Consider the following 26,195-nt stretch of genomic DNA (forward strand, 5'->3'; position numbering starts at 1 on the left):
TAAGTCACACTCAGGGAGGGGGGCGCAGAGCTGACACGTGGGATCTCTTGGCTATCTCCAAGGCACGCACACAGGCACACATATACAGGTGAGGGCTATGCTCAAACAAACACAGATACGGGGGGTAATCACAGCATGAAGTGGTTCCTCTCGATATGGTACCGTTATCATCCTGCACTGTCCCCGTTGGGTTAGGCAGGAGGAGACTCGGATTCCCACTCTTCGGTTTGGTCACCTGTTGGTCGACACTGTTATCAACAACCACTACTTAAGGACAGGCTCCAGCACTCAGAGTCCACCAGGTTGTGTGCCTCTTCAGAGTGGTAATCGGGCTTTTTTATGGCTCCCCAGCATTCTCGCAGATTTTTTAGTGTAATATTCTTGTTTTCCTGCTTTTCAGTACTTCCCCAGTGGCCAAAGAGTGGCTCCCCACTCAGTGCAACTCGCCTGTTTCCATCGAGCAGGTCTGTTCAACTTCACTGAAGAAGTCTATGTCTCAACTCACCTGCCTGCCTGCCCAACCTCCTATAACTAAAACCAATCATTCCCAGACTTACAAATTACTCCTCTCCCAGTGACTAACCTGCTCAGTCTTTTGGATCTCTGCACGATGACATCTTCTCTCCTTGAGTCAATAAACCAGCTAAACTTTGAAACTGTCTGCTTTGGGCTTTGCTTCCCATTATCGCTTTTTTTTTGCCATCTGACAGATGTGGCCTGCTACAGCAACAAAAAAATGAAACTGAACCCCGGGAAAAAATAAAATAAAGAAACAACCAAAAATTTGCAAGACACAAAAGAATCCTATTTATTGTAAGATAAAAGCCCATCTTCCCTGAAATTAAAATATACAAGACATCACAACATGATAATCCACACATACTTAAAGCAAGATCCAAACACATATACACATAGACACACACACGTAAATGTCCAGAGAGACAAATGTAGAAACACAGCGGCATAAACAACACCAAAGAGTCTATTGTGGGCAGGCAGAATAGCAGAATACAAAATGTGTATGTGTAGACAAAGGACAGAAGGTAATTTTAGATATGGAAATTTGGGCAACCAGCAGAATGTGTTCTTGGCTTTGTTTTTGTATGTAGCAGTTTTGTAACATTACAGATAAACACTTACAAGCTGGAGTGAACCCCCCCGCCACCCCCCTCACACACACACACACACACACACACACACACACACACACACACACACACACACACACACACACGTTGATGTAATGTAATATCATTTTACATTAATGCAGAGCTAGTTAATAAAGTCCAGCTGTTGACTGACACAAGTTCTTATCCATGAATAAATAATCTATTCAGACTAACTAACTGACCCCTTTTCAGGTTCTATTGTTCAACCATTATTAACCCAAAAAATAGTTCAAAATACAAAAAAAACCCCTCACTCAGACGCATGAACACAGATAAAAGCTAACGGCTGATCCTCTGGCACTAACACAGACAAAAACTCACTGAGACAGAGTACTCACTTTTTCCAGGAGGGGAAGCCATGCGGTGACAAGGTGAAGGTTTTTCAGGCAAAGCCAGTCTCCATTTCGGGAGCATTCTCTGAGTGTAGCTAAGGCTACATCAGCCTGCCCCTGACCCATGGAGATCTACACAGAGAGGGAGAGCAGGAGAAGTGGGGGGAGAGATGGAGGGGTGAGAGAGAAACAGAGAAATTGGTATGAAACTTGATTACTACACTGTAATAACTCACAAGTTAGGCACATATCTGATTCAAGTGAGATTATCACTGAGTTTCAGCTTTTAAATTGTGATAATAACCACATTGTATTACTTCAGCTGTGTAAGAGCATCTTTTCTCAGACTTATATGCCAAATAAACATATGTCAACAACTATTTAGCAACAGGACATTTTGTAGCACCTTCTGTTTTCCCCTTTAAGGTGTGTAGTATATTACTAGATTCCAGGCTAGACTAAATTGAATGGGCTAGATTCTATAGTTGTGATCTTGCTGTTATGATAAGAAAAAATCCACCTGCACTTGATAATCTGCTGCGACTTCTACCATTTTATACTGTTATTCGCTACCTCATGATAATTGTCCCTGCCAACAGTTTCGGCTGCTAGTTCTGCGAGCTCCTGGGAAGGGTCTGCCCCTGGAGAGATGATGATCAACACTGGCTCCCATTCCATTGTCTCGGTGTAGAGACGCCGCAGATTCAGAGGAGGGGGTGAGAGCTCTTTCATAGCTGCACAGAGGAGGAAAAAGGGAGTAGGAAGATGACAAAAAGAGTCAGAAAAAGGATCTGTAAAATGTGTGTCAACATTACGTTCAAATTTGATACGGTACTCAGAGTCAGAGTAAGTGGATATATTGTGCAGGGAGGATACTAGCAATGTATAGAGCAAGGGCTGAACACAGCAGGAAAGAAGAAATAGAGGGAAATGCTAGTACATAGCAGCAAAGCGGTATTTGGTGAGGGCAGATGGGTTAGAAGGAGACATAGATGAGATAGACAGGGAGACAGAGAGAAGGAGGGGAAGACAGCACCTAAAGGGGTGGTGATGTGAAGAGAGGTCTGGGGTAAAAAAGAAAAAAGGGAAGGATGAGGGAAAGTGGAAAGAAGGAGGTAATGGAGAAAGGGAGATGGGGAATAAGAGGAAGACACTATGAAAGACAGAGAGAGAAAGTTTAGGAGGGTGATGTGCTATGCATATTGAGTACTAGGTATGCAGCAGAATTCACCACACAGAGAAGAACACCTTTTCAGCCCCCTGGTGTTGAGAAGCCAAGCTCTTACTATATCAGTGTGTGTGTGTGTGCGTGTGGTGTGCAACCCCTTATTGAGAATACTTAAACTCTAATCCCGCTGTAATATATTGAATCACATATCAGATATGGGTTAATAGTGACACACATGCAATGATCCAGGCACGCCGAGCACGAGTGGCTGTGTTAGAAATTCCTCTGTGATGTTTTTTGTGCAAGTATCAGCAGATATTGCTTTCAGATACGAGCGTGCGCACACAAACAGACACACACACGCACAGTGCTGTCTTCTCTGGTTGGCGCAGCTGCCCCATCCTGAACATTCTTTTGGTGTCTGCTGCCAAATGCAATCTGCTGCACTGAAGTACACATGCATGCACATACACAAGGTCTTAGTGGAGAACATCGCCGAGTGACCTTTTGCCGCATCGCTATGGCAACACTAAGAAAAACAGTTCTCCGACCACATGGCTTGTGATGTGTCTCTGCAAAGTAAGGGAGAATTGGCAGAACGTGGGCCTGCACAATTACATACACAACTACCTTTGACGTGCGCAGGTAATCAGTATTCATGCTGCAGACCAGCATCCTCCGTCTGAATAGCAAAGTTCACCTTGGCCTTTACAACATGCTATCAAAGAACAGGGCTAAGATGAGCCTGGAAAAGGACAGTACTGGTCTCTCTGTGGTTCAAACAGTGCTGTTGAGGAAACACTGAGCGACTGTGAAAGAACGGTGCTCACATACAATCCTTGGCATTATGAGCATTCAAGTCTTTCTATAAAAATTTCATTATCTTTCTGTCAAAGTCACTATTTTTGTGAAAGAGGTTTTGTGTGTTTTGAGAAGTTGTATGAGCAAGCACCGAGTCTCTATGTGTGTGTGTCTGTTGTATTCACTCAGGCATGCCTGGGTGTGTGAGAGCAGTGCCCAGGCCTGGACTGGAGGGATTGAGTGAGATTAGCTGTAAGAGGATTACAGACCATGCCTCATTAGCATACTGATTTACTGCCAAAAACACATACACATAGACACAAAATCTTCTTCTCTTCTGTTTCTTTTTCATCTGTCTGTCGCTCAAGCTCTTTCAAATATACATGCACTATTATCCACCTCATCCATTGTACACGCAGTACACTGTTATCAGTGGGTTACTGCGCGTGTAAGGATTGTGCAGATGAACTCTGTATAGTGATTTTTTTTAAAAGTCTACCTATGTATAAAAATAGATACACAGATGTGATACTTGTGTTTGAGAAATAAGCTCAGTCCACAACAGAAAATAACACCACTAAGACAGAGAGATGGAAAATACATACACACACCGGACCCTTTATTAGGTACACTTTGCAAGTATTGCCTTCAGAACTGCCTTAATTATTAATGGCAAAGATTTAACAACATTCTTTTGAGAATTTGGTCACATAGTTGCTGCAGATTTGCCAGCTGCTCATCCATGATGAGAATCTGCCGTTCCACTACATTTCAAAGAAAGCAGTTTGAGATTATTTGAGCTGTTGAAAGAAACCATCAGAAGATGGGAACAATGTGGTCATAAAGGGATGGCTGTGGTCAGCAACAATACTCAATTAGTCAATTAGTAAGAGGCCCAAAGTTTTCTATGAAAATATTTCCCACACCATTACACCACCAGCTTGCCGATTTAAGGCAGGATGCATCCATGCTTTCATATTGATTACTGGTCCTACATCCGAATAACGCAGCAGAAATCAAATCTACTCAGACCAGCAGGGTTTTCCAATCTTCTTCTGTCCAATTTAAGGGATCCTGTGAAAATTGCAGCCTCAGTTTGCAGGTCTTAGCTGACAGGAGTGGTACGCAGTGTGGTCTTCTGTTATTCTAGTCCATCTGCATCAAGGACTGATGTGTTATGCATTCAGTGATGTTCTACTGCATAACCTGGTTGCAGCAAGTGGTCATCTGAATTACTGTTGGTTTCCTTTAGCTTGTAGCAGTCTTGCCATTCAAGTCTGACCTCTACCTTCAAGGCCTGGATCTCACAATTTTGATGACCAGTTTAAACTTCAGCAGGTCGTCGTGATCATACAGCAATTTACCTAAATGCAAATTGCTGCCATATGATTGACTGATTAGAGCTTAATAGGTGTACCTAACAAAGTGGCAAATGAGTATACATTTCAGTTAGGAAATTATTTTGGAAATGTTTGATATTCACTGCATTCTGATCATATGGAACTGACAACAAAATGAAATGAATTCAAATGATTTTATTGTCAGTGTAAAATTTTTATCTGCAATTAACAACAATGCCAGAAAATGGAAAACCCACAGGGGTCCACATCCATTCCTTGATAGTTTAATGCACCGGTGCAAAGGTGACTTGGAAATGTTTGCACAACCAAGCAGACATTCTGTTATGATAGATATTTGGTTAAGAAAGCAAACTACAGGGACGAGTGCTTCAGACTTGACATGGGGGTCATCGATGGAAACTTTGACAGATAAGCACAAGGACAGTGCATAACTCTGACCTTAAATTCAACAATCTAGTGAATTCCTCAAAGAGCGAGCAAAGCTGTACCCAGAGATCACACTGCTTAAGTGCAATATTTCCACTGTGTGGTTTCACAGGTCAAACAGAGAATTCAAGTATAGTTTTGGTTGTTTTGGCTGACGTTTTGGTCTGAAACTAAGGTATTGGCTATCCTCGTGTTAGAAAACATGACGCAAAACAAGAGTTACAAAGATATTTTGGATGCGTCTGTGTCAGTAGGAGAGAGAGAGATGAAAAAAGAGCACAGACAGAGATTTGTGTGCATGTGTGCGTGTGGCATTTACTTAAGGACAGTGACATTCTTGCAATGATGAAAGACAAATAAAGAGAGGATGCGAAGGACTATTGTGAAAAACTATAAAAATCACACCATTGATGGCAAGTGGGAAAATACGGCTTAGAAGTCCTGAATAAAAGCCTTGTCTGAGAATATTTTGTTTGAGTAGAGTGTGAAAGCAGAAGGTGCACTTGAAAAACAAAGCACCTTTCTATATAGTGGAGTGAAAGCAGAAAAATACTTTACTGAAAGGAATAAAAGAGGACATCTTCATATGTTTATATCTCATTATTCACAGCAATCACAATAAATTTCAATGTGCTTCAGTTTATCATTTCAGTCACATTTTGGTTTGTTTACTTTCAACATCTGCATTATATTTTGCATAAGAAGAGAATAAAGAGTGTTGGTGTATTTATTTTAATGATCTTGGTCTGACTAATTAGGGCAAAAAAGAAATCTTGTAAGCATCACTAAAGATGAAAGACACTGTGAATTTGTTGTTTTTAACTGGGAACCTATTTTTTATGTATATTCAGGTGCACAGCAAATATGAAAAGAACACACAGTAGTAATCTGAAACACTTACCTAGGGTTTGAGATGCAAAACAAGTCATGGCACTCTGCAGCCGGTCTGGTCTGACAGCCTGAACCAATAACAGCTGGAAAAAAACAAAAAAATCCCCACAAACCGATAAAACAAAAACCTTATGTCAAAGCAGTATGCGACATATTCCAAAGAGTCAGGTATTAAAAAGTAATTCCCTAAATTATTCATAGATCCACAGTCTGACTCACAGGGTGAGGGTTTGAGATCTTCTTTTTAATATATTTTAGAATGAAATATATATGCAAACGAGTATGTCACCTGCATGTAATGCATGTATTTGACTTTACAGATAAGTGGCTTCCAGTGTCTTTCTTTGTCTTGAGAATGGGTAATTTTTTTTATTCAATCTGGAACCAGGTGGGGAATGGTGTTTTTTTTCTTTCTATTTGACCATGGATTAAACAAAGAAAGATTGAAGAATTTTTTTATTATACTAAAAGAAATTAGAGGGAGAGGTCCTCATCTGAAGCTGCCCAATCACTTTGGCTACAGTCACACAGGCCCAGAGAGGGTTGGCAACCTGCTGGCAGCCACTGGTTGCAAGGAGTAATTTGTATTCCCCAACTGGTTGGTGAGCGGTTGTCTGAGGTTTTGGGTAGTTGCAAAGGGAAATTGGTCATAAAAAGGTATAAAGGTGCTGCACTGAACATTTCCCTGTGATTGGTGCTGGAAGTTGCCTGTAGTTTGCATGCAAGATCGCAACTTGTCTGCAAGTGCTCAGCAACTATATTCAAGTAACAGTTAAATTGTGAAAAGTGTGTCGCAAGCTTGAAATGGAAACTATTTGCTTTCACAGTAATAGCTGTATCTGTTAAAACATGTTGGTTTTAGCAGTGAATCACACCTTTTACTTTGAAGTTCCCACTGGCCTTTTTTAGTTTTCTGGTGATCAACTGGCATTTGGCAAGTGTTTACAGACAAGTCAGCATTTTTCATGCAAACTATGGGAGAGCTCGGCAATCTGCTAGTGACCAAAGCATTCACAAGGCAGCTTTTGGTGTAGCAATCACTTTGTGACATTTGTTGACAGTCAGCAACCTTCAATAAAAACCTGCCAACCTAATACACATTTTTCTGGGGTCCTAGGTTTATGTAACCTAGATCTTAAATGTACTGTATGTATGCAAAAGCAAAAATCGATTACACAAACAATTACATCTATAGCCAAGTTAATATACATACATAACTTCTGTACCATAATATTATGTATTTGTACATATTATCCTTTTAAGTAATTATGATAATAACTATCAAAATAAGAAGAAGTAGATACAAATTATATCTGGAGGGTAAATAAAAATGTTTAAAATAGCAGGCTGTCTGTTGTTGTAACAGCAATCAGTTTCTAAGCAGAAACAGGAGTGACCTATGCTGAAAGGTTCATCTTGAACCAACAAATGCGGGTGTTCAATGATTCTGTGGCTCACAGCTAAAGAAGTTGATTGAAAGCTGACCTGTTGGAAGGGAGTAATCTTCTTGGCAATGGAAGATGGGATTTCTTGTTCACAGTGCGAGCTCTGCAAGAAGGACAGCCAAAGGTCTGAGTCACTTAAACAGAGGGTCTGGTAGAGAGCCGGGAACGTAGCCTGCAAAAGAGAGGGGGCAAAAGTTAAAAGGGTGAGAGATGTAAGATGAATAGATCCAATCTTTAGCTTGGTAAGGACTGGTTCACTGGCAATCTATTTAAACACCTTTAAAAATGCATTTTTCATGTCAGGAGGCAATATTCTACTGTTATGTCTGTGCTGCATATTGCGGCAGACGGTAGATGATGTTAACATGGAACTTTTAAAAGAAAATCCATTTCTATCCGAGCTGAGCATGTATGCTTTGTTTGCTATTTTCAATATCAGTGCATTTACTTTTAAAATGGCCACTGCTCCGTGCCTCTCCTGATCAATCCAAGAAGGGAACTCCTACCAAGACAGGGGAGACGTTAGATAGACAGAAAAATATGTGGTCTTCTTGTTGTTACAAGAAAAAGTTGAATTCTTACCTCTTTCTTAAACATTTCTCCTACGATGGACCCAGTAAAGACATCCCATTCCTACAACAAGCAGAAGAGTTCAGATTAACACATTGAAAGCTAAAAAGCATAGCAATCGATTGTCATTGGAATAGGTAATAAAATCCTAAAAATGAACAAACAAAATGACTCACGTTCTCGAGGAAGAGTTCGGGGTACATGCCTTTCACAAAGTGTATAGCAAACATCAACTGGTCAGCCTGCCACAGATGTAATGAAAGGAAGTGATAGAAAAGGAGAGAAAGAGAGAGAGAGAAAGGGTGGGAAAAAAAGGGGTTATTTATCACTAGTGATAAAAGTTGAGTTCTGACATGTACAGGGCTATACTTTCTGCTCAGATTCAGCCAAATGCTTCAAAACCGACGAAATGAGCCTTCAAAGTACAAATTGTTATTTTTCAGGTTTCAAGTTTCAAGTTCCCCCTTGTGTTATTTTTGTCTAATATTTAAATTTTAAATATGAAATCAGGAAGGGGGCGAATGCTTTTTCATGCCACTGTAGTACACACTAGATGAAGGATGCACAATCACCTTCTTTTAAAGTAAAATAGGACAATTTTTAACAAGTTTAAAGCCCTCTATGATAAAAGTGAAAAAATAACACTGAAATATATTCTGTACGTACATAAAGGCAAATAGTAAAAATACATGTAAAATAAAAAAAAATAAACCAGTTTGAAACAAAGTAATTATAGTAACTTAGTTGCACCAGTAACTCTCAAGAAGTTCTTTCATTTCGAACATGCTTAATGTAAGACTTCAATGAGTCACGACTTTCTAATATAGCTCACATCTTACGTCTGTGGTGGTATAAATGGCCCATAACTGGCATTATATAAATCTATTGATTCTACTGAATTCTCATCATTTGCATGTAACAGTACCACAGTACTCAATAAACAAACACACAATGCACCTAATAACATTCACAGTGGAATACACCCACATTGCTTCTGTGACCGCCACACATATTTATGTTAATCTAATTTCATGCACTTAACAGCTGGCAAGGGCAACCACATTAGAATTAGCATGCTTGTCCGTAATAAGTCTCAATGCTCTATAAAGTGGGCAAAAAGAGGTTAAATGTGTTAATCAATTCAGCCGGGTTATTCATAGAAGCTGATGTCACTGCTATCAGATGCAAAGATTGTAGTCTGTCAGAGAACAGCTATTCATCATTTGGGTGTATTTATTGGATGATTATCTAACGCATGGTAGCAAAAGAGGAGGTGCACACAGGGCTCCAGAATCTATTTATAAATTAATTTGGGTGCATTTTAAACTAAATGGTAAATGGCCTGTATTTGTATAGCACTTTATTAGTCCAAGGACCCCAAAGCGCTTTACACATCCAGTCATCCACCCATTCACACACACTGGTGATGGCAAGGTACATTGCAGCCACAGCCACCCTGGGGCGCACTGACAGAGGCAAGGCTGCCGGACACTGGCGCCACCGGGCCCTCTGAGGGTTGGACAAAGGAAGAGCACCACCAGTAGGCAACAGGTGAAGTGCCCAAGGACACAACGACCAAGACTGTCCGAGCCGGGGCTCGAACCGGCAACCTTTCGATTACAAGACGAACTCCAAATTCTTGAGCCACGATCGCCCCATAAACTAAGCACCACTGGCAACAAAACCAGAGTTATAGTGAAGAAATTATATTATACAGCGCTTTGTTTTGTCAGGACCAAGTAGTTGTTATTTATTCATTTGTCGCTCCCAAAGGGGCATCCACACAGGAAGTGGCTGGCAGTGGCAACCAGAGACAATAGAAATGCATTGTGACCTATGGACAGCACTGAGCAACACAAAGTAAACTTTTCTTAACTTTGAGGTGAGAGATTGAAGCGACTACCAGTAAGAGAGCAGCATGAAGGATAATCTTAGTTGATATTTGACAGGTTGTAAATAAATTAGAATGTTACCTAGGTAACCAGAGCCTGGTATGTGTGTGTGTGTGTGTGCGTGCATCTGTGTACCATGTTTACATATCTTTGTGGGGACCAAAAATTGGAATGTTACTATTTTTATCGGGACCAACAGCCCTTATAGGGACAAAAAGCAATTAGGTTATGGTTAAGGGCCAAGGATTAGGGGAAGCGGCTAGGGAAAGCATTATATCAATTACATGTCCCCACCAAGATATGGCAGGATATCACAGGTTTACTTTCCTGAGAGCTTCCTGGTAATTACAGGACTATTGTGACTGAGTTTCACTTTGTTTTGTATCAGATGCAAGTGTTTTGTTAGACACAACACATCCACACGCCCCACCTGTAAATAACCTAAATAAATCAAAAAAGAAAATGAAGCATTTTTACATAGTCCACATCTTCAAAAACCTTCCTAACACATCTCTGCTTGTCACCTACTATATTCTGTACTTTTACCAACCAGATGATGACCCAGCTTGACGTGTAGCAAAGTTAATTTTTCAGGTTTAGACCAGACATCTAAACAGCCATGACCTCTGTCCAACCCTCTCTATGCTTCATCTCTTCATCCATGTCTAAGTGATTTACCCCAAGCTGCAAAGTTCAAGCCCGTCTACTGAAGTGCTGCAGCAGTGGATACTGTACAGCTGTGCACACACAAAGTTGAAGAGTAAAATGACTGATTACACAAAGCACAAAAATGTGCCACATTTCTGTGTGCATGTGTCAATCTGTGTGTATACATGTTTTTGTAGTGTGTGCTCTAAGTCAGAAAGAAATGAAGCTGAAAGAGTCTAAAACCATAAAAGTCTCTTACTAGTATAGTATATACTAGAATAATAGCAGGTAAAGACCCCGGGTAGACTGTAAAACCTTGACTATATGTCATATATGCTACTACAAGTGAAACTAGTGCCTTGTCCAAGTCAAGAGATGTATCTAAATTCTCACATTCAGAATAATAGAACTAGAATACAAACCCACATTCATAATCTGTTCATAAAGTCAATTCATTCTACAGTGGAATTTAACTAGATTTCAGTAAGTAAAAAAACTAAGCAAGTCATCACACAATATATATTTAATATTTTATGACCACCTGTTAGCTGTCTATCTATCCATCCATCTTCTTTGAGCATATTTTGTAAAAACCATGAAAACATTAAATAGCTAAAGGAGGTCAAATGGCATCATAATATATTAATTAATTAATTTTAGTATTTTAACACCTTAGTACCAACAGAGCATCATTTAAATGCCACAGCCCACATGACCATGTCCATTTGTTTTATATATTACCCACTGATAACATACAAATCACCAAAATTACCCAAATAAATTATCCGAACAACGTTTGCTTTGTAGTTCTGTATAAATATGTGCTTTACCTTGAAAAGAGACCGACAGACATACTCATAAACCATATTCTTCAAGTTGGCTCCTAATGCCGCAATCCTGGCATCAGTATTCTCTTCTTCCTAAAATGTAAAACAAACAAACACACAGACATAAATGAGCTGAAGAAGAAGACACTGGACATTAAAGAGGACAAACTCATGTTACAAAATGATGTCGTGTCATAAAGTAAGTTTTTATTAATACCAAGCAGGAAAAGTGTCTGTAACTGTATTTTATAATAAATAACTGTGTCCTAGATGTACTACCAAAAGTAGAATAATTGAAAACAGCATTTTTATTTTAGTGTGTTCTTTTTTTCTGTCATATCAGAGGAACCCAATTGTCTCAAGGCTATTCTGGAGTGCATGTGCAGCAATTACACCATGATAATAACACATATAGAGAAAGACACAAAAGAAACAAATGGAAATAGTACAAATAAATAAATAATTTAAAAAAAAATCCAGATGGACTTATTATAATAATAATCCTTTCTGTCATCGTTGTATTTTTACTCAGTTGTATATAGTATTTGTATTTGTATTCTATTTTTATCTTATTGTATATTTATTTTATTTTATTCTACTGTATATAGTATTTTATTTTATTCTATTCTGTACAGTTGTGTACTGTATTTATTCTTATTGTATTCTAATTTTTGCCTCATAACTTTTGCACTGTCCACTTCCTGCTGTGACAAAACAAATTTCCCACGTGTGGGACTAATAAAGGTTATCTTATCTTATCTTATCTTATCTTATCTTATGGACTCTGCCCCATCTGTTTTTCTTTCCATGTATGTGTCCTTCTGCCTCTCCTATCTGAATCTCTGCTGTTTTAAACCTTTGCAAAAGCGAATCTAGGCTTCGTAACCTGCTTCCACTCAAGGTGTGTGTGACATTTTTTTTTCTGTTATATAGTTATATTTGAAAAAAAACTCTTTTTTTAAAATATAACACAAGTCTTTCCTGTTTCTTTTCCACATGGGTATGCTTGTTAAAGTGTGACTGTGTGAATCTATGTATGTAGGCAAACAGAGAAGTGTGTCTGTCAGCCATGAGAGGGCAAAATTCTCTTGTTAGATTTCAGAAGCCATCTGCACTTTGTGACAAATTAAACTTGCTTATTCAACACACAAACCAATGGATGCAAAGATAGAGAGTCCATGAATCAGTGCACTATTCTGACTATACTGCTGACTGTAAGACAACATACACACTCATACGTAGAAACATGTAAGAGTAGTGACCAGCTGCTGCCTGGTGACATTCTTGGATGGCAGCACTGGCTCTAACAACCCACACAGGATTTGGGAGAGTTAGTGTTCAGTCTCTCAACCCACTCTATGTGTGTTGGTGTGCATGTGTGTGCACATGCATGTGTGCACTCTGGTTATCAGACAGTGCTTAGGGCTCAGATGGGAAACAGCAGTGTGATACATGCACGATGTGCTCCAGCTGTACAGGTCAGGCTGAAATACTCGGTTGCAGAAGAACACAAAAATGATCCTTCAAAAAATGTAACAAAGTAAATTAAGCTGAATTTATCAAAACTAAACTGAGCTAGACAAAATATTCTTAAATAACTACAGACACCATATATCTTTTGCAGTCTGCTTCAGTGTAAACATATTGTCTTGCACTCATGCTTGTACTGATGAGCAATAAATGTATTAAAAAAAATAAGCAGTAGCAAAACTGCTTTACTCTGGACATGCCAAAAACAGCAGTTTATATTATTGTGAATAAGTTTGCAAAGCAGTTTTTTTTTAATGTATGAAACACTGGGGGGGTCTACCTATCAGATGAACAGTGGATGGATCCCAGAGTCCTCCAGTCTGATTGGTGCCTTTGGGCAAATTACTGAACCCCAAGTTGCCCTCTGATGTGTGTAAATACTACAAAGCGTAGATAAAAGCGCTGTATGAATGTGTGTGTGATTGGGTCAATGAGACTTGCAGTAAGAAAGTGCTTTGAGTGCTCAACTGAGTAGAAATGCATTACATAAGTACCACTTTTTTTTTACCATCAATGTAAATTGAGCTGTGATGGAAATTAAGAAAATTAGACCTTCCCGTATAGTCTCTTTCCCGATAACAGTTTGTAAATGAATTTCTATGTCACAGAACCAGCCTTTCCCAGAAGATCTGTAATGATGCGACGCTTTTTTTTTTTTTTCCATCTTTGAGGGTGCGTGCCTGATCAGAACAATCGAAGAGTTGCTCTGCTCTTAGTGGTTGTTACGTCATTAGACTTGCCCAACAACCGCCTGGGCAACGTATGAGGCTGACTAGTCGAAAGGTAAAAGGCCAACTGAAGAAAGAAGCAGAACTATCTGGTCAGAGCACACAATGCACTGAGCAGAACTGTTATTATATATTGGAAAAAAGTGAACAGGCTTTTATGAAATTTCCTTCTACGTTTCTTCCCAGGCCACTTTGCTAATTTAGAGGTTTAGGCTATCGCTTGAACAGAGCTAGCATTGTGCATAGCTCTGCCCAATAGCTGTGTGCATATATATCTATTGTGTATGAGCAGTTGCCAGGCAACCACAGAGACCCTCTGTTAAAAAAAACTTGTTAATTAGCGAGCAGTTTAGAGGGTTTTTGTTTTTTTTACTGCTGGACAGAGTCGGGCTAGGACAGTTTCCAGTCTCTATGTTAAGCTAAGCTGATGAGCTGTTGGTGATAGTTTCATATTTAGTTGACAGAAAAGAGGAGGTGTCAACTTTCTCACTCAACTCTTTGCCAGAAATTAAATAAATGCATTATCCAAAATGTCCAAAGCTATTCTTTGAAGCTGAACTTATACTATTTCATCCATACACACATGGTCCATCTCCACTGAAACATCAACTACACTAAACTGCCTAAGCATCAATTAGCTGGTATATTAATAAAAAGCCACGGATTGTCCATATATCCAATAATACACAATGCCACGACTGAAAACACATGAACACACACTGAAAACAGTCAACTGTTATTTTAAACAGTTTAATTTTACGCCCTGATTGTGAGACTATTTGGAAGTGTGGGTATTAACCTTTTTTTAATCCGTTGAACTAATTTTTGTTTAGTCACAAGGAGATGTTTTGTTGATGCTGATTTCACCTCAAGAGTTTATTAAACACAATTATTAAAAGTGTCTTAAAACATGAGTGAGTACTGTAAGAGCTGTGAGGAATTTCTTGCTGCATTGTATACATTTCTGTATACATATTTTTTATTTGTTGTATTGTATGTATGTATTATTTATGTATGGTGATCTGCTTGTATTTCTTTTACCGCCAGTGTGGGACAGTACTCCAATTCCATTGTACTATTGTACAAAGTATGACTGTGCAGTAACAATAAAGGGTTAGAGCTAAAGTTAGCTAAAGTTAGAGCTAAAAGTATTTAGTTACCTTCTTGGCCTGAAGAGCTCTTTGGAAGAGGCGCAGAAAAGAGGCGAGGCTGAAGCGGTACATGTTGTTGATCTTTGACAGGTCTGTGATAACAAAATACATCTTGCTAGCACTCTCTGCAAGAGGCAGGTAGGCATCCCGTTCCTAAAGTAAAAGCAAAGAAAAACAGAAAGAGAGAGAGAGAGAGAGAGAGAAAACAATGTCAAAAAGAAATAAGGGACAAAACAAGGAAACAGTGAAAGAAGGACCACATATGTTGTGGAGTTACAACAGATGGATGGATGAAGACAGAAAATTGCACTGACATGCAGAAAACATAACATGCGCGAAAAAGCAATTACAGGTGTTTATTTCAATCAAAATGGAAGAATAGAGGGATAAATTAGGATGGACTCAATGACTTGTAATGAGAAAGGAGCTGTGAGAGAAAAAAGAGGTGCATGGGACCCGGGGAGAAATAATAAAATACACACACACATAAAAAAAAGAAAGAAAAAAAGAGTAAAGTGCAAAATCAGTTCTGGTATAACACTGCACCCTAGAGGATGAGTATATAATGCATTTACAATGTGCCTACACTTTTACATATGTGCAGTCCGATGCCTGCAGCATTATATTGCTCATTTTATTACATTTAATATACATTTGGCTTACTTGTTTAGGTACACATTCTGTGAAATTGACAGCATGTTACATCTACCTAAATATCTTGTTTTAATAATTAATTAGCAACTGTTTTACAGGGTCTCAAATCATTTATTGGAAAGTAGAACATATCTCAGCTAGCGAAGCTTTCAGGAGTCATCTGTCAAAGATTAGAAGTTACAGTCTTTTCGATTTTCACTTACAGCCATTTGAACTATGAAGAGTCAGAGTTTGCCTCACAAACATCAAGGTATGACATCCGTGTAGAAGGCCAACATAACTCATACTGTTGATTCCCAAAGTGTTACTCCTTTTAAAACTGAACCCCAAAAATGTATTTAGTATATAGGATTTTCATGGGTTGTGTGTGTGTGTGTGGTTGAAATACCTGGTCCAAGGAAGCCTGCAGCCTATGTGATTCCAGTAGTGACTCCTGGATTAGGGCGCTGCTTGCTTTGGTCTGGTTTAGGCTGTCTATTAGCTCCCTGTTCTCCAGAATATTCCCCTGAGCTGTAGCCAAGGTCTGACAACCAAAAAAGGACAAGTTGCAAAAGATCAGCAGGAAATAAGGAGAAATTTAAATTACATAGAGAGAGTTCAATTGGATAAAATCTTTGATCTGATAAAAGTTGCAAGGAAAAGACAAGTTGTTTGCATCATGTGGGGTTTTTATTTATTTTGTTGTATTTAAGCATTCATTGGGTGTCAAGAGTCTTCCACTAAATCCTGTGGAATCTATTCTCTGAAACCAAGTGATAAAATGTATTCAAATAAATTCAAATACAATAGATGAGAAAGCAGCAGAGCATGGAAATGTCAAGTCAAATATGCTCCTACAATTCAAGAATAATTATATGTCTAGTACCACTGAAGCACTGACATCTTGGTGTGTGTGTGTGTGTGTGTGTGTGTGTGTGTGTGTGTGTGTGTGTGTGTGTGTGTGTGTGTGTGTGTGTGTGTGTGTGTGAACAGATTTCCCTTAGACAAAAAAAAAAAAGATCATTAGGGTGAATTCCACAATGTCCATCGCTGATGTGTGCACGTTTCTCTGACTGTATACTGTATGCATGAAGCTTTTGTTGAGCTGTTGTGTGAAAGTAAAGAAATGAAGGAATCTTCATTGGAATGAAGCACTTGGCCAGGAAGAATTTGATGTTTTGCTCTATACTGTCATTACAATATGTGTAAAATGACATGTCCACACAATGCTCACCCCCTCTTATGGCTACATCTTCTTAAACCAGCAGTCTTTATGAACACACTCTAGCCACTTTATTAGGTGGCCACTTTATTAGGTGGCTTTATTGAATCTGTCCCACATGGGACAGATTCAACAAGCTGCTGAAACCATTCATCTGAGATTTTGATCCATGTGACGTGACAGCATCAAACAGTTGCTGTAGATTTGATGGTTGCTCATTGAATCTCCTGTTCCACCACATCAACGTGCTCTCTTGTAATGTGATCTGGTGACTGTGGAGGCCATTTCAGTACACTGTCATGTTCTAGAAACCAGGATTAGGTGATTTGAGCTTTGTGGTACCACTGTCAAGACATCAGCCACAGCAGCGTGGAGAGTCTGGGACAGAGCTGAAACCACATGGGAAGAAGAGTTCCCAATATGCCCCATGTAAGTCGCTATAGTATAACTTGTGGTAAGGAGATTATCAGGGATTCTAACCTGTGGCCGCAAGTAATGCTTATTGGGACTGAGGGCTTCATCTCGAGATATTATCAGTAGCAGCATGGCCTTGAGCAAGCTTGTGGTGTTGAGTAGGTAAAGGGGAGCTACATGCAGACACCCCTGAAAAAGGCAAGTCAGCCTCAGTAAAGTATTGTCAAACCAGGCCAGCCTCGTGGTCCTCTCAGTTAATGGCATACAGCTGGAGTTGATGCAAACATCATCTGTCAGAGCCTGCCTGAGATATTCAATGCCAAGACACAGTGGACATCTGTCATGGCCATCCTCCTGGCTTAGAGGGACCAAACATGCCTGCAGGATAGAGTACCTGTGCCAATTTCAATAAATGGTGTAGCAGTGAGGCACAAATCTAACACAAGCAGCAGGTATAATGCTGCCAAATTAGCAATGTTGAAGAAGAGCGATGAGCATTCAGCCTAGTAGTTATTTGAGTTACTGTTGCTTTTATGTCAACTCAAAGCAGACTGCCCATTCTCCTCAATGGCTATTTTCAGTTTTTTAAACTATGATGGGATGATGATGATGATGATGATGATGATGATGATGATGATGATGATGATGATAGAAGGTTTGTTTTCTGTTTTTAGTCTTTGGCTGTAGCTATTTAAATTATCTGTGTTGAGAACAAAATGAACACGCTGTGTTGTCAGTAATTGTTGTGTTCATATTTGTCTGCAATGACGAGAATACAGAATAACTGGCCCAGTTACTGATGATTAAGATAACACTAGTTACAGAGGCTAAATCATCAGAAAGCAGCCCCTCCAGTGGATACATTGTATCCAAAGTTTTCCATTTGGTCAGTCAATTTTCACAGATTCATTGAACTAAACTTCAGTACTCAGCAATAACAGCTTCTGGTTATGATGAAGTGCTCCATCAGACATATGCGTCAGCGTTCAGGGGAGGGAAACTGATCGCGACAGCAGCAACTCCTCCTGCTCAGTCTGTACACACCGTTCTATTTTGTCTACCATACCCTCCTCAGGCTTAGTCCTCATCAGTGGGTGGGAGCAAAAACAAGATCTGCAGTGCAGAGAAAACTGAGCATTCACACTGGAAGAAAATGAGGTTTCACCAACATGAAATCATCATCTCCACATTCAGGTCCGCAGGTATTTGGGCTCTGACATAATTCTGAATTTGCTTCTGCACACCACCAAAGCAGATTTGGTGCGAAGCAATCAACACATGATTTGAATGTAGACTTTTATCTTCTATTCGGGTGATTTTTTTTTCAAATATTACTTCTTTTTTTAGGAAATATTCAATGGCCAAACTAAAATAAATTATAAATATCAGAACAGCTAGGAGGATGTTTTTGCCAACATCCAAATACTATGAACTCAACAACCTATAGCTTTGTACTCCATTATGTACAGGGTGGACCATTTATATGGATACACCGTAATAACATGGGAATGGTTGGTGATATTAAAGTCCTGTTTGTGGCACATTAGTTCATGTGAGGGGGAAAAATCCTCAAGATGGGTGGTGACCATGGTGGCCATTTATAAGTCGGCCATCTTGGATACAACTTTTGTTTTTTCAATAGGAAGAGGGCCATGTGACACATCAAACTTATTGGTAATGTCACAAGAAAAACAATGGTGTGCTTGGTTTCAACATAACTTTATTCTTTCATGAGTTATTGACAAGTTTTTCTTTGTTCACAGCGATTGACATGTCAAAGGGGTTAACACATGAGGAGGGGATCAAAGCAAGAGCCCACAGCGTGGCACTCGTCGCATGTCACTGGAGAGTGAAATTAGTCGAACCTTCGGCAGATATTAGCTACTCACAAATGGCACCCTTACAAACTCCAGCTACTGCAGCATCTCAACGAGGATGACCCAGATCGACGCACAGAATTTGCAAAATGGGCAAAACAAAAATTGGAACAGGAACCTCAGTTCACGCAGAAGATTTTGTTCAGTGATGAGGCAAACTTGAATGTGAATGGTGAAGTTAACAAACAAAACCACCGCTATTGGTCTGACACTAACCCACATTGGATGGATCCCTCCAAGACTGTTGGAACAACAAAAGTGATGGTTTGGTGTGGTACATGGGGTACAACGACAGTGGGTCTATTCTTCATCAATGGAAACCTCAAGGCCACTGGATATTTGAAATTTCTACATGATGATGTGTTTCCCTCTTTGTGCACTGAAGCTGGTACGTTCCCTGAGTTTTTCCAGCAAGATGGTGCACCACCACATTATGGGTGCCAGGTCCGAGCATTCCTAGATGAACAGTTTCCTGGAAAGTCGATTGGTCGTCGTGGGCCAGTTGAATGACCCCCAAGGTCTCCTGATCTGACCCCCTTAGACTTTTATCTTTGGGGTCATCTGAAGGCAACACAGAGGTATCAAAACACGGGGGCAAAAATGCTCTGGCCACCGTCACCGCTGTCGTGGACGCCAGGGGTACCGCCTCCGGCCACCTGGTCGTGCGGTCCACCACAGTCAAAAGGTGCGTGAAACCCTGGGACTGCGGCAAGGGACCAACCAGGTCCACATGAACGTGATCGAAATGCCTATCGGGGACACGGAAAGGTTCGAGGGGTGCCTGCGTGTGCCGGTGGATTTTCGAGCGTTGGCATGGGATACAAGCCGCCGCCCATTCTTTCACCGTTTTGCGAAGGTCCGGCCAAACAAACCTGGCGCTGACCGGCTTGACCGAGGCCCGGACACCAGGATGAGAGAGGGCATGCACCGAGTCAAAAACACGACGACGCCATGAAAGGGGAACCACTGGTCGGGGGTGGCCGGTGGAAACGTCGCAAAGCTTCACACACCCCCGTTCTCTGCTAGCCATCGGGGCGGGGGGGCTGGGAGGAGATGTTGGCTGTCCGATTGGCCTCCCTGCTGCTGCGGAGCCTGGGACGGTCTGCTTGCCTCCACCCCGGGGGGAAGGGTAACATCTCTTGGGTCTGGGTTCTGTTTCCCCCTCTGGGGGCGAGGGTACCTGGACCCAGGGTATAGAGTATGTTTGGGGAGTGTGATTGTGTGTACATGTCCATTTATGTCAATCCTTACGTTGGGTGAGTGCTGAGTGTTTGTATATGTGTGCATGAGGGTGGGAATGCATGTTTGTGTCTGTGTGTGCCTGTTTCTCTGTGTCTATATGTGAGGTTGGGTCTTAGACTCCACCTCTCTGGGAACTCCCAGGCCCTTCAAGGCCTATCTCCCCTCACCACACTCCCTGCCGGTGACTGATGCCCTCAGGGGTCGGTGCATTGGTGGTTCTTGGTGTCCGGGGCTGGGCGCACAGGTATGTACCAGCTCACTCCCGGTGGAGACCTGGCGGGGCCTGGCGGCTGTTGCTCGGTCAGGCCTCCTCCGGGGTGCGGGGGGCCCTCGGGCCTCCAGCCTCTGGGCCTGCGGCTCGGTTCACTCTGGCACAGCTGGCTGCTGGCAGAGCCGGTGGACACACCGATGCAGCCCCCTCTAGCTTCTGCTCGGTGGCTACTGGGTGACGCCTCGTCTGGGGATCCTCAGCCCTTCCCATGAGGGTGGCACGGATGCCCCTCCAGTGGTCCTCCTTGGGCTCTCGCACTCTGGGGCCTCTGGATGTTTTTTTTTTTTGGGGGGGTTTTTTGGGCCTCTGGATGTCTGGAGCCTGGATCTCCTCCATGCCTGCTTCATGCCCTGGGGGACGGGGCTATGGCTCTCTACATCCTTTTGCAGACCATTACATGTGGAAACCATTTTAATACAAGCACGCTGATCCACACAGGTGTGCACACGGGTGTTCACTGTTTGTAGACTTAAATTACACCTTTCTTGGCTGCTACTTCAAAGCACATTGTGCACTGTCTGTCCTGCGTGCTGCACAGCAACATTGAATATTTAGTATTTACTGCTGTTTACACTTAGCTAGATTAATGCGATGGTGTTGTGTTTAGTATGTTGCTTTGGGTTTTTTTTGCTTGTTTTCTATTCTTTTTCTCTCAACAGGTGATCCAGGAGATTTTTTTTCTCCCCCCTTTCTCACTGTCCCTCTCCCCTTCTGTTTTTCTTTTCCTTCCTCTTTCTTTCTCCCTTTCCTATCCCTCACTCATGTCTGTCCCATCTGTAACAACTGAAAATAAAATAAAATAAATAATAAAAACAAAGGTCCATCAAATGGACCAATACGGCAATGCCACGATGATCCATTTGGCAAAATAAATCCATTGGGTATCCTTGTTGGTCTTCAGACAACAATTCTGATGGCTAAAGAACCAAATGGGACAGACAAAAAAACAAAAAAACAAAAAAAAGGAAACGTCGCAAAGCAGGTGCGGACCGCCGTCCCACACAGGGGTGTCCTCCAGCACGTGGCCAGTTTTTGTTGACTGAAGGGCAAGGACGTCCGGGTCAGCATGTTGCTCATGGCAGCGTAGTCCACGCCGACATACACCGGAGAAACCAACACGCGTGAGAGACAGTCAGCGACGTGATTGGACTTACCAGCCACATGCTGAATGTCTGTGGTAAACTCTGAAATGGCCGCCAACTGCCGCTGCTGGCGTGCGCTCCATGGGTCAAAGACCTTGGACATGGCAAACGTCAAAGGTTTGTGGTAGACGTATGCAGTAAAGTTGCGACCCTTGAGGAAAAAACGAAAATGTCGTGTCGCGAGGTGCAGGGCCAGCAACTTCCTGTCGAAAACACTGTACTTGTGTTCGGCATCCCGGAGCGTACGACTGAAAAAGGCGAGCGGTTGCCAGAGACCTGAAACCTGCTGTTCCAACACGGCACCCACTGCCACGTCAGACGCGTCGGTGGTCAACGCGATCTCCGCCGACGGAAATGGGTGGGCCAGCAGGGCGGCGTGGGCCAGAAGGGCGGTGTCAGCCAGCGCAGACTTGGCTGCGGAAAACACCTGGACGCGTTCGGCAGCCAGTCAACGGGATCTTTGTCTGTTTTACCTTTTAAGGCAGCATAGAGCAGGTGGGCAGCTCTGGGAAGAAAGCGGTTGTAAAAATTTATCATCTCCAAGAACTCCTGCAACGCTTTAACCGATGTGGGACGCGGAAAAGCCGAAATGGCCCGGACTCTGTCGGGCAATGGAACCACACCTTCAACGGAAATGCGGTGCCCGAGGAAATCCAGAACAGGCAACCCAAACTGGCACTTGGAAGGGTTGATGATCAGGCCGTGCGCTGCCAAACGCTGGAAAACCTGGCGCAGATGGGACTCGTGCTGGCTCGCTGAGCAGCTGGCCACCAATATCATCCAGGTAAATAAAAACGAACGGCAGCCCGCGCAAAACGGAGTCCATCAGCCGCTGAAAGTGGGCGGCACCTTTCAGGCCAAACGGCATGCGCAAAAACTTGGGGGGGGGGGGGGGGGGGGGGGTAATGACAGCGGTTTTAGGAACGTCTTCGGCGCGCACGGGAACCTGGTGATACCCCCGCACCAAGTCAATTTTAGAAAAAAATCGAGGTTCCGGCGAGATTGGCCGAAAAATCCTGAATGTGGGGAATGGGGTAACGGTCATTCTCCGTGGCATTATTTAAACGGCGGAAATCTCCGCATGGCCGCCACCGACCATCCGATTTGGGTTCACCATGTGAAGCGGAGAGGCCAATACACTGTTTGAACGCTGTACAATGCCAAGGCGCTCCATGGCTACAAACTCTTCCCGAGTGATGGACAGTGTCGCAGGGTCGAGGCGGCGCGCACATGCGAACACCGTGGGACCGTGGGAATATAATGCTCCACCCCGTGTTTCGTTACTGTGCTAGAGAAATTAGGGACAGACAGCTATGGAAACTCTAAAAGCAAACGCTGAAAAGCATCCCCGGAGGTCACTACATTAGCCCAAATCAGGGGCTCGGCGGCCCGAGTAAAACAGGGTAGCGAAGAAAACGAGAGAGCATCAATTAAACGTCTGTTAGCAACATCGACAAGCAGTCCATGAGCACACAGAAAATCAGCACCTAAAATAGGTACAGAGCTAGTGGCAGTTTCAGCGCCACAGCTGCAACCGGAGGTGGAGGACCGGCGGCCGCTGATGCATCCAAAGCGGAGTCTGTGTTATCTTCGGCCCGTAGCATGCTCGAGTCAGGGGTCACCAATGTGGAGGTAAGTATGGACAACACAGAGCTCTCAGTTCTCACTCCTTCTTTATTCCTCTCCAACATCAACTGAACACATCGTGCCACAAAACACAGCAACACACTTCCTCAACACTGGGTGTGAGTGGAGCCCTCTAGTGGTCCACCACAACATTACCAATAAGTTTGATGTGTCACATGGCCCTCTTCCTATTGAAAAAACAAAAGTTGTATCCAAGATGGCCGACTTCTAAATGGCCACCATGGTCACCACCCATCTTGAGGAGTTTGCCCCCTCACATATACTAATATGCCGCAAACAGGACTTTAGTATCACCAACCATTCCCATGTTATCACGGTGTATCCATATAAATGGCCCACCCTGTAGAATCCTTGTCTATATTTCCCTCACAGTATATGTTAGCATGAGTACCTCCAATAATGATTCTTCCAGCTGAGCCAGCTGTATCTTCTTGTCTTCCTCTTGTTGTAGTAGCCTTGTTTTCTCAGTCTCCAGCTCTGGCTTTTCTTGCTGGATGGTCAAGGCTAGCAACTAACATACAGACACACAAATAAAGAGCCAGTGGGCACACTGTATGGCCACATCAAGTATATATCCCATGTATTTGTGTTATTAACTTTAAAGTTATTATTGGACATGATTATGCTCAATAGGTACATTTTAAATTACTGGCATTGTACATTTTATATGCATTTGTATTTGTGTGCTGGTTGAATGGGTTACCTGTCCCCGCAAGCCTGCCCTAGTTGTTGTGAAGTTGACCTCAGTAACCACTGAGACGGCATCAGGAGGGATGAAGGGACTGGGATTCCGTGTTGCCAGGAAGAGACGGAAGTCCTCATTGTAATCAATAACCTTGTCTCCTATCTGGACCACATATCTAGGACCTGCACATGTGCAAATGTGTCTCTTAACAAGGTACCTTGTTTCACATCAACTTTTAACTTTATCCTACCTTCCGTCCTTTTACTTTTCTCCCTCTACTTTCTTCCCCTTCTGTCGTCTAGATGTCCGCAGTGCAGAACTGTCAATTTTTTTGTCTCAGCACTTTAATCTTTCTTGTTCAACACTACTTTTAAGTGGATAACTTGCCCTTTCACATACTGTCTCTGCCCCCGCTCTTTCCAATTCTGCTTCAAATAGCGAACCGCCTCTCCCTGGATGATTCAGAGCCTTATGAATCACACATCATTTTTACAGGTATGTTTTCAACCTCTGTTTTTTATATATGTGATTGGAATGCAACTAACTAAAAGGAGAAACTAAAGTATTACTGGCTATAGAAGACGCTTCAAAAACCAGTCGTCTATGAATACACGCTGTATTTGGGGGCTTTTTTTTGTCCAATTTTGTAAGACAATTTCAAAGAGTATTCATCCATAAAATGGAATGACCAAAGGACTGCACTGCATGTTTTTTTTCTATGGACAATTTTAATATCCAACAGCTGCAAAGTATTTGAGAAAATTAAGTGGATAAAATAACTACCATTTTGAGATTTTGAGACTATTAATTGGTGATATTTTTACTACATAGAATTCATTAGGCTTAAACTGAAGAAAATGGGTGGATGGATGGATTTTAATATCATATTATGTACATACAGGCTAGTCCTTGTGTAAAATAAGAGATATTTATGTCTAGTGAATGCATGTTTCTCATGTGTGAGATTTGCATAAACCTATGGACACTAAATGAGACAACACCAGGGTTCTACAGCATCTTATTCTCATGCATACAGAAAAAACCCTCAAAACTGAAAAGTCTAATGTGCTCTTTCTCTTTGCTGTTTCTCTTGCCTTTCCAAAAAGGCAAGGAACAAAGACTAGGTAATTCAAGGAAAATCAATAAGTGAGCTCCTACTGAGAAACTACCACACTTTACCTGAAAGGTCCATTTCTGTGATTGTACAAATAATGAGAAGTGACACACGGAAAGCAATTACTTCTTATGTACCACAGTGTGATAATGCAGCAAACCTGTTTTCTTTTTTCACTTATTGTTATTTATCCACCGTCTCCTTCGTTCACACTTTTCTTTTTCATTTGTAATGCTCGCCCACAGTATGCTCATTAATTCTTTCAAATATAACTAACACTCAAAATAATGGACATGGTACAAAGTTTCACAGGCGTTTGTTGAAAAAAAAAGTAAGTCAGGAGCAAGTTATTAATAAGTTATTAATATCACTGACATCAAGACTCACTATCAAAATGTAAGGCTTGAGACACTAATTTGAATCTATTGGCTTTCAATCATTATCTACAGTTTGGTAAAAAATTAAGTACACACTATTTAAATTCTAAGGTTTTATGTATCGGGACATAGTAAAAACAATCTGATCCTTAGCAGGTTTTACAGCTGGCAACATACAAATTTAAACAAACTACAACTGCTTCCACAGGAATTGAGGGGGATCAAGATCTGACGGTACTTTTCTATGTTTGTAAATCCATCCGCTTTGATAAGATCCACAACACCACTGGCTGAAATTCAGCCCCAAACCATGACAGAGCCTCCACCGTGTTTTATAGAGCTGTTACCACTGATTTCTGTCCAGCTCTTGAGTAATTCAGCATAGCTCAGCCTTTTCTCCCCTTTTGCCTTCCTTGAGAATGGCTTCTTAATTGCCACCGTTCCAATGGGACCATTTCTGCTGATGCTTCAGTGAACAGTAGATGAATTGACTGAAGGGCCAGATGCATCTCTGAGGTCCTGTGTCAGGTCTTTGCCGGATACTTTTTTCTATTTCTTGATGACATGACTTTATGATACTGCTCATCTGCTGTAGGCTGTTTTTTTAAAGCCTGCCACTTCATCTTTTGTGA

General features: G+C 41.7%; 1 protein-coding gene across 7 annotated transcripts in view; it reads right to left on the bottom strand.

Moving 5' to 3' along the window:
- Nucleotides 1-26,195, bottom strand: part of dync2h1 (dynein cytoplasmic 2 heavy chain 1) — a 123,265-nt gene that overhangs the window by 36,545 nt on the left and 60,525 nt on the right. For all 7 annotated transcript variants that reach the window (XM_026193718.1, XM_026193721.1, XM_026193722.1 and 4 more), the window contains 12 exons: nucleotides 24,091-24,254; nucleotides 23,779-23,898; nucleotides 15,982-16,116; nucleotides 14,949-15,092; nucleotides 11,534-11,623; nucleotides 8,340-8,405; nucleotides 8,176-8,226; nucleotides 8,042-8,095; nucleotides 7,634-7,765; nucleotides 6,159-6,231; nucleotides 2,075-2,235; nucleotides 1,508-1,633 (listed from right to left, as the gene is read on the bottom strand). In XM_026193718.1, the coding sequence (XP_026049503.1) occupies nucleotides 1,508-1,633; nucleotides 2,075-2,235; nucleotides 6,159-6,231; nucleotides 7,634-7,765; nucleotides 8,042-8,095; nucleotides 8,176-8,226; nucleotides 8,340-8,405; nucleotides 11,534-11,623; nucleotides 14,949-15,092; nucleotides 15,982-16,116; nucleotides 23,779-23,898; nucleotides 24,091-24,254 (1,316 nt within the window). The remainder of the gene's footprint in view (nucleotides 1-1,507; nucleotides 1,634-2,074; nucleotides 2,236-6,158; nucleotides 6,232-7,633; nucleotides 7,766-8,041; nucleotides 8,096-8,175; nucleotides 8,227-8,339; nucleotides 8,406-11,533; nucleotides 11,624-14,948; nucleotides 15,093-15,981; nucleotides 16,117-23,778; nucleotides 23,899-24,090; nucleotides 24,255-26,195) is intronic.

This window comes from Astatotilapia calliptera, chromosome 14 (assembly GCF_900246225.1).
Source record: "Astatotilapia calliptera chromosome 14, fAstCal1.2, whole genome shotgun sequence".
NCBI lineage: Eukaryota > Metazoa > Chordata > Actinopteri > Cichliformes > Cichlidae > Astatotilapia > Astatotilapia calliptera.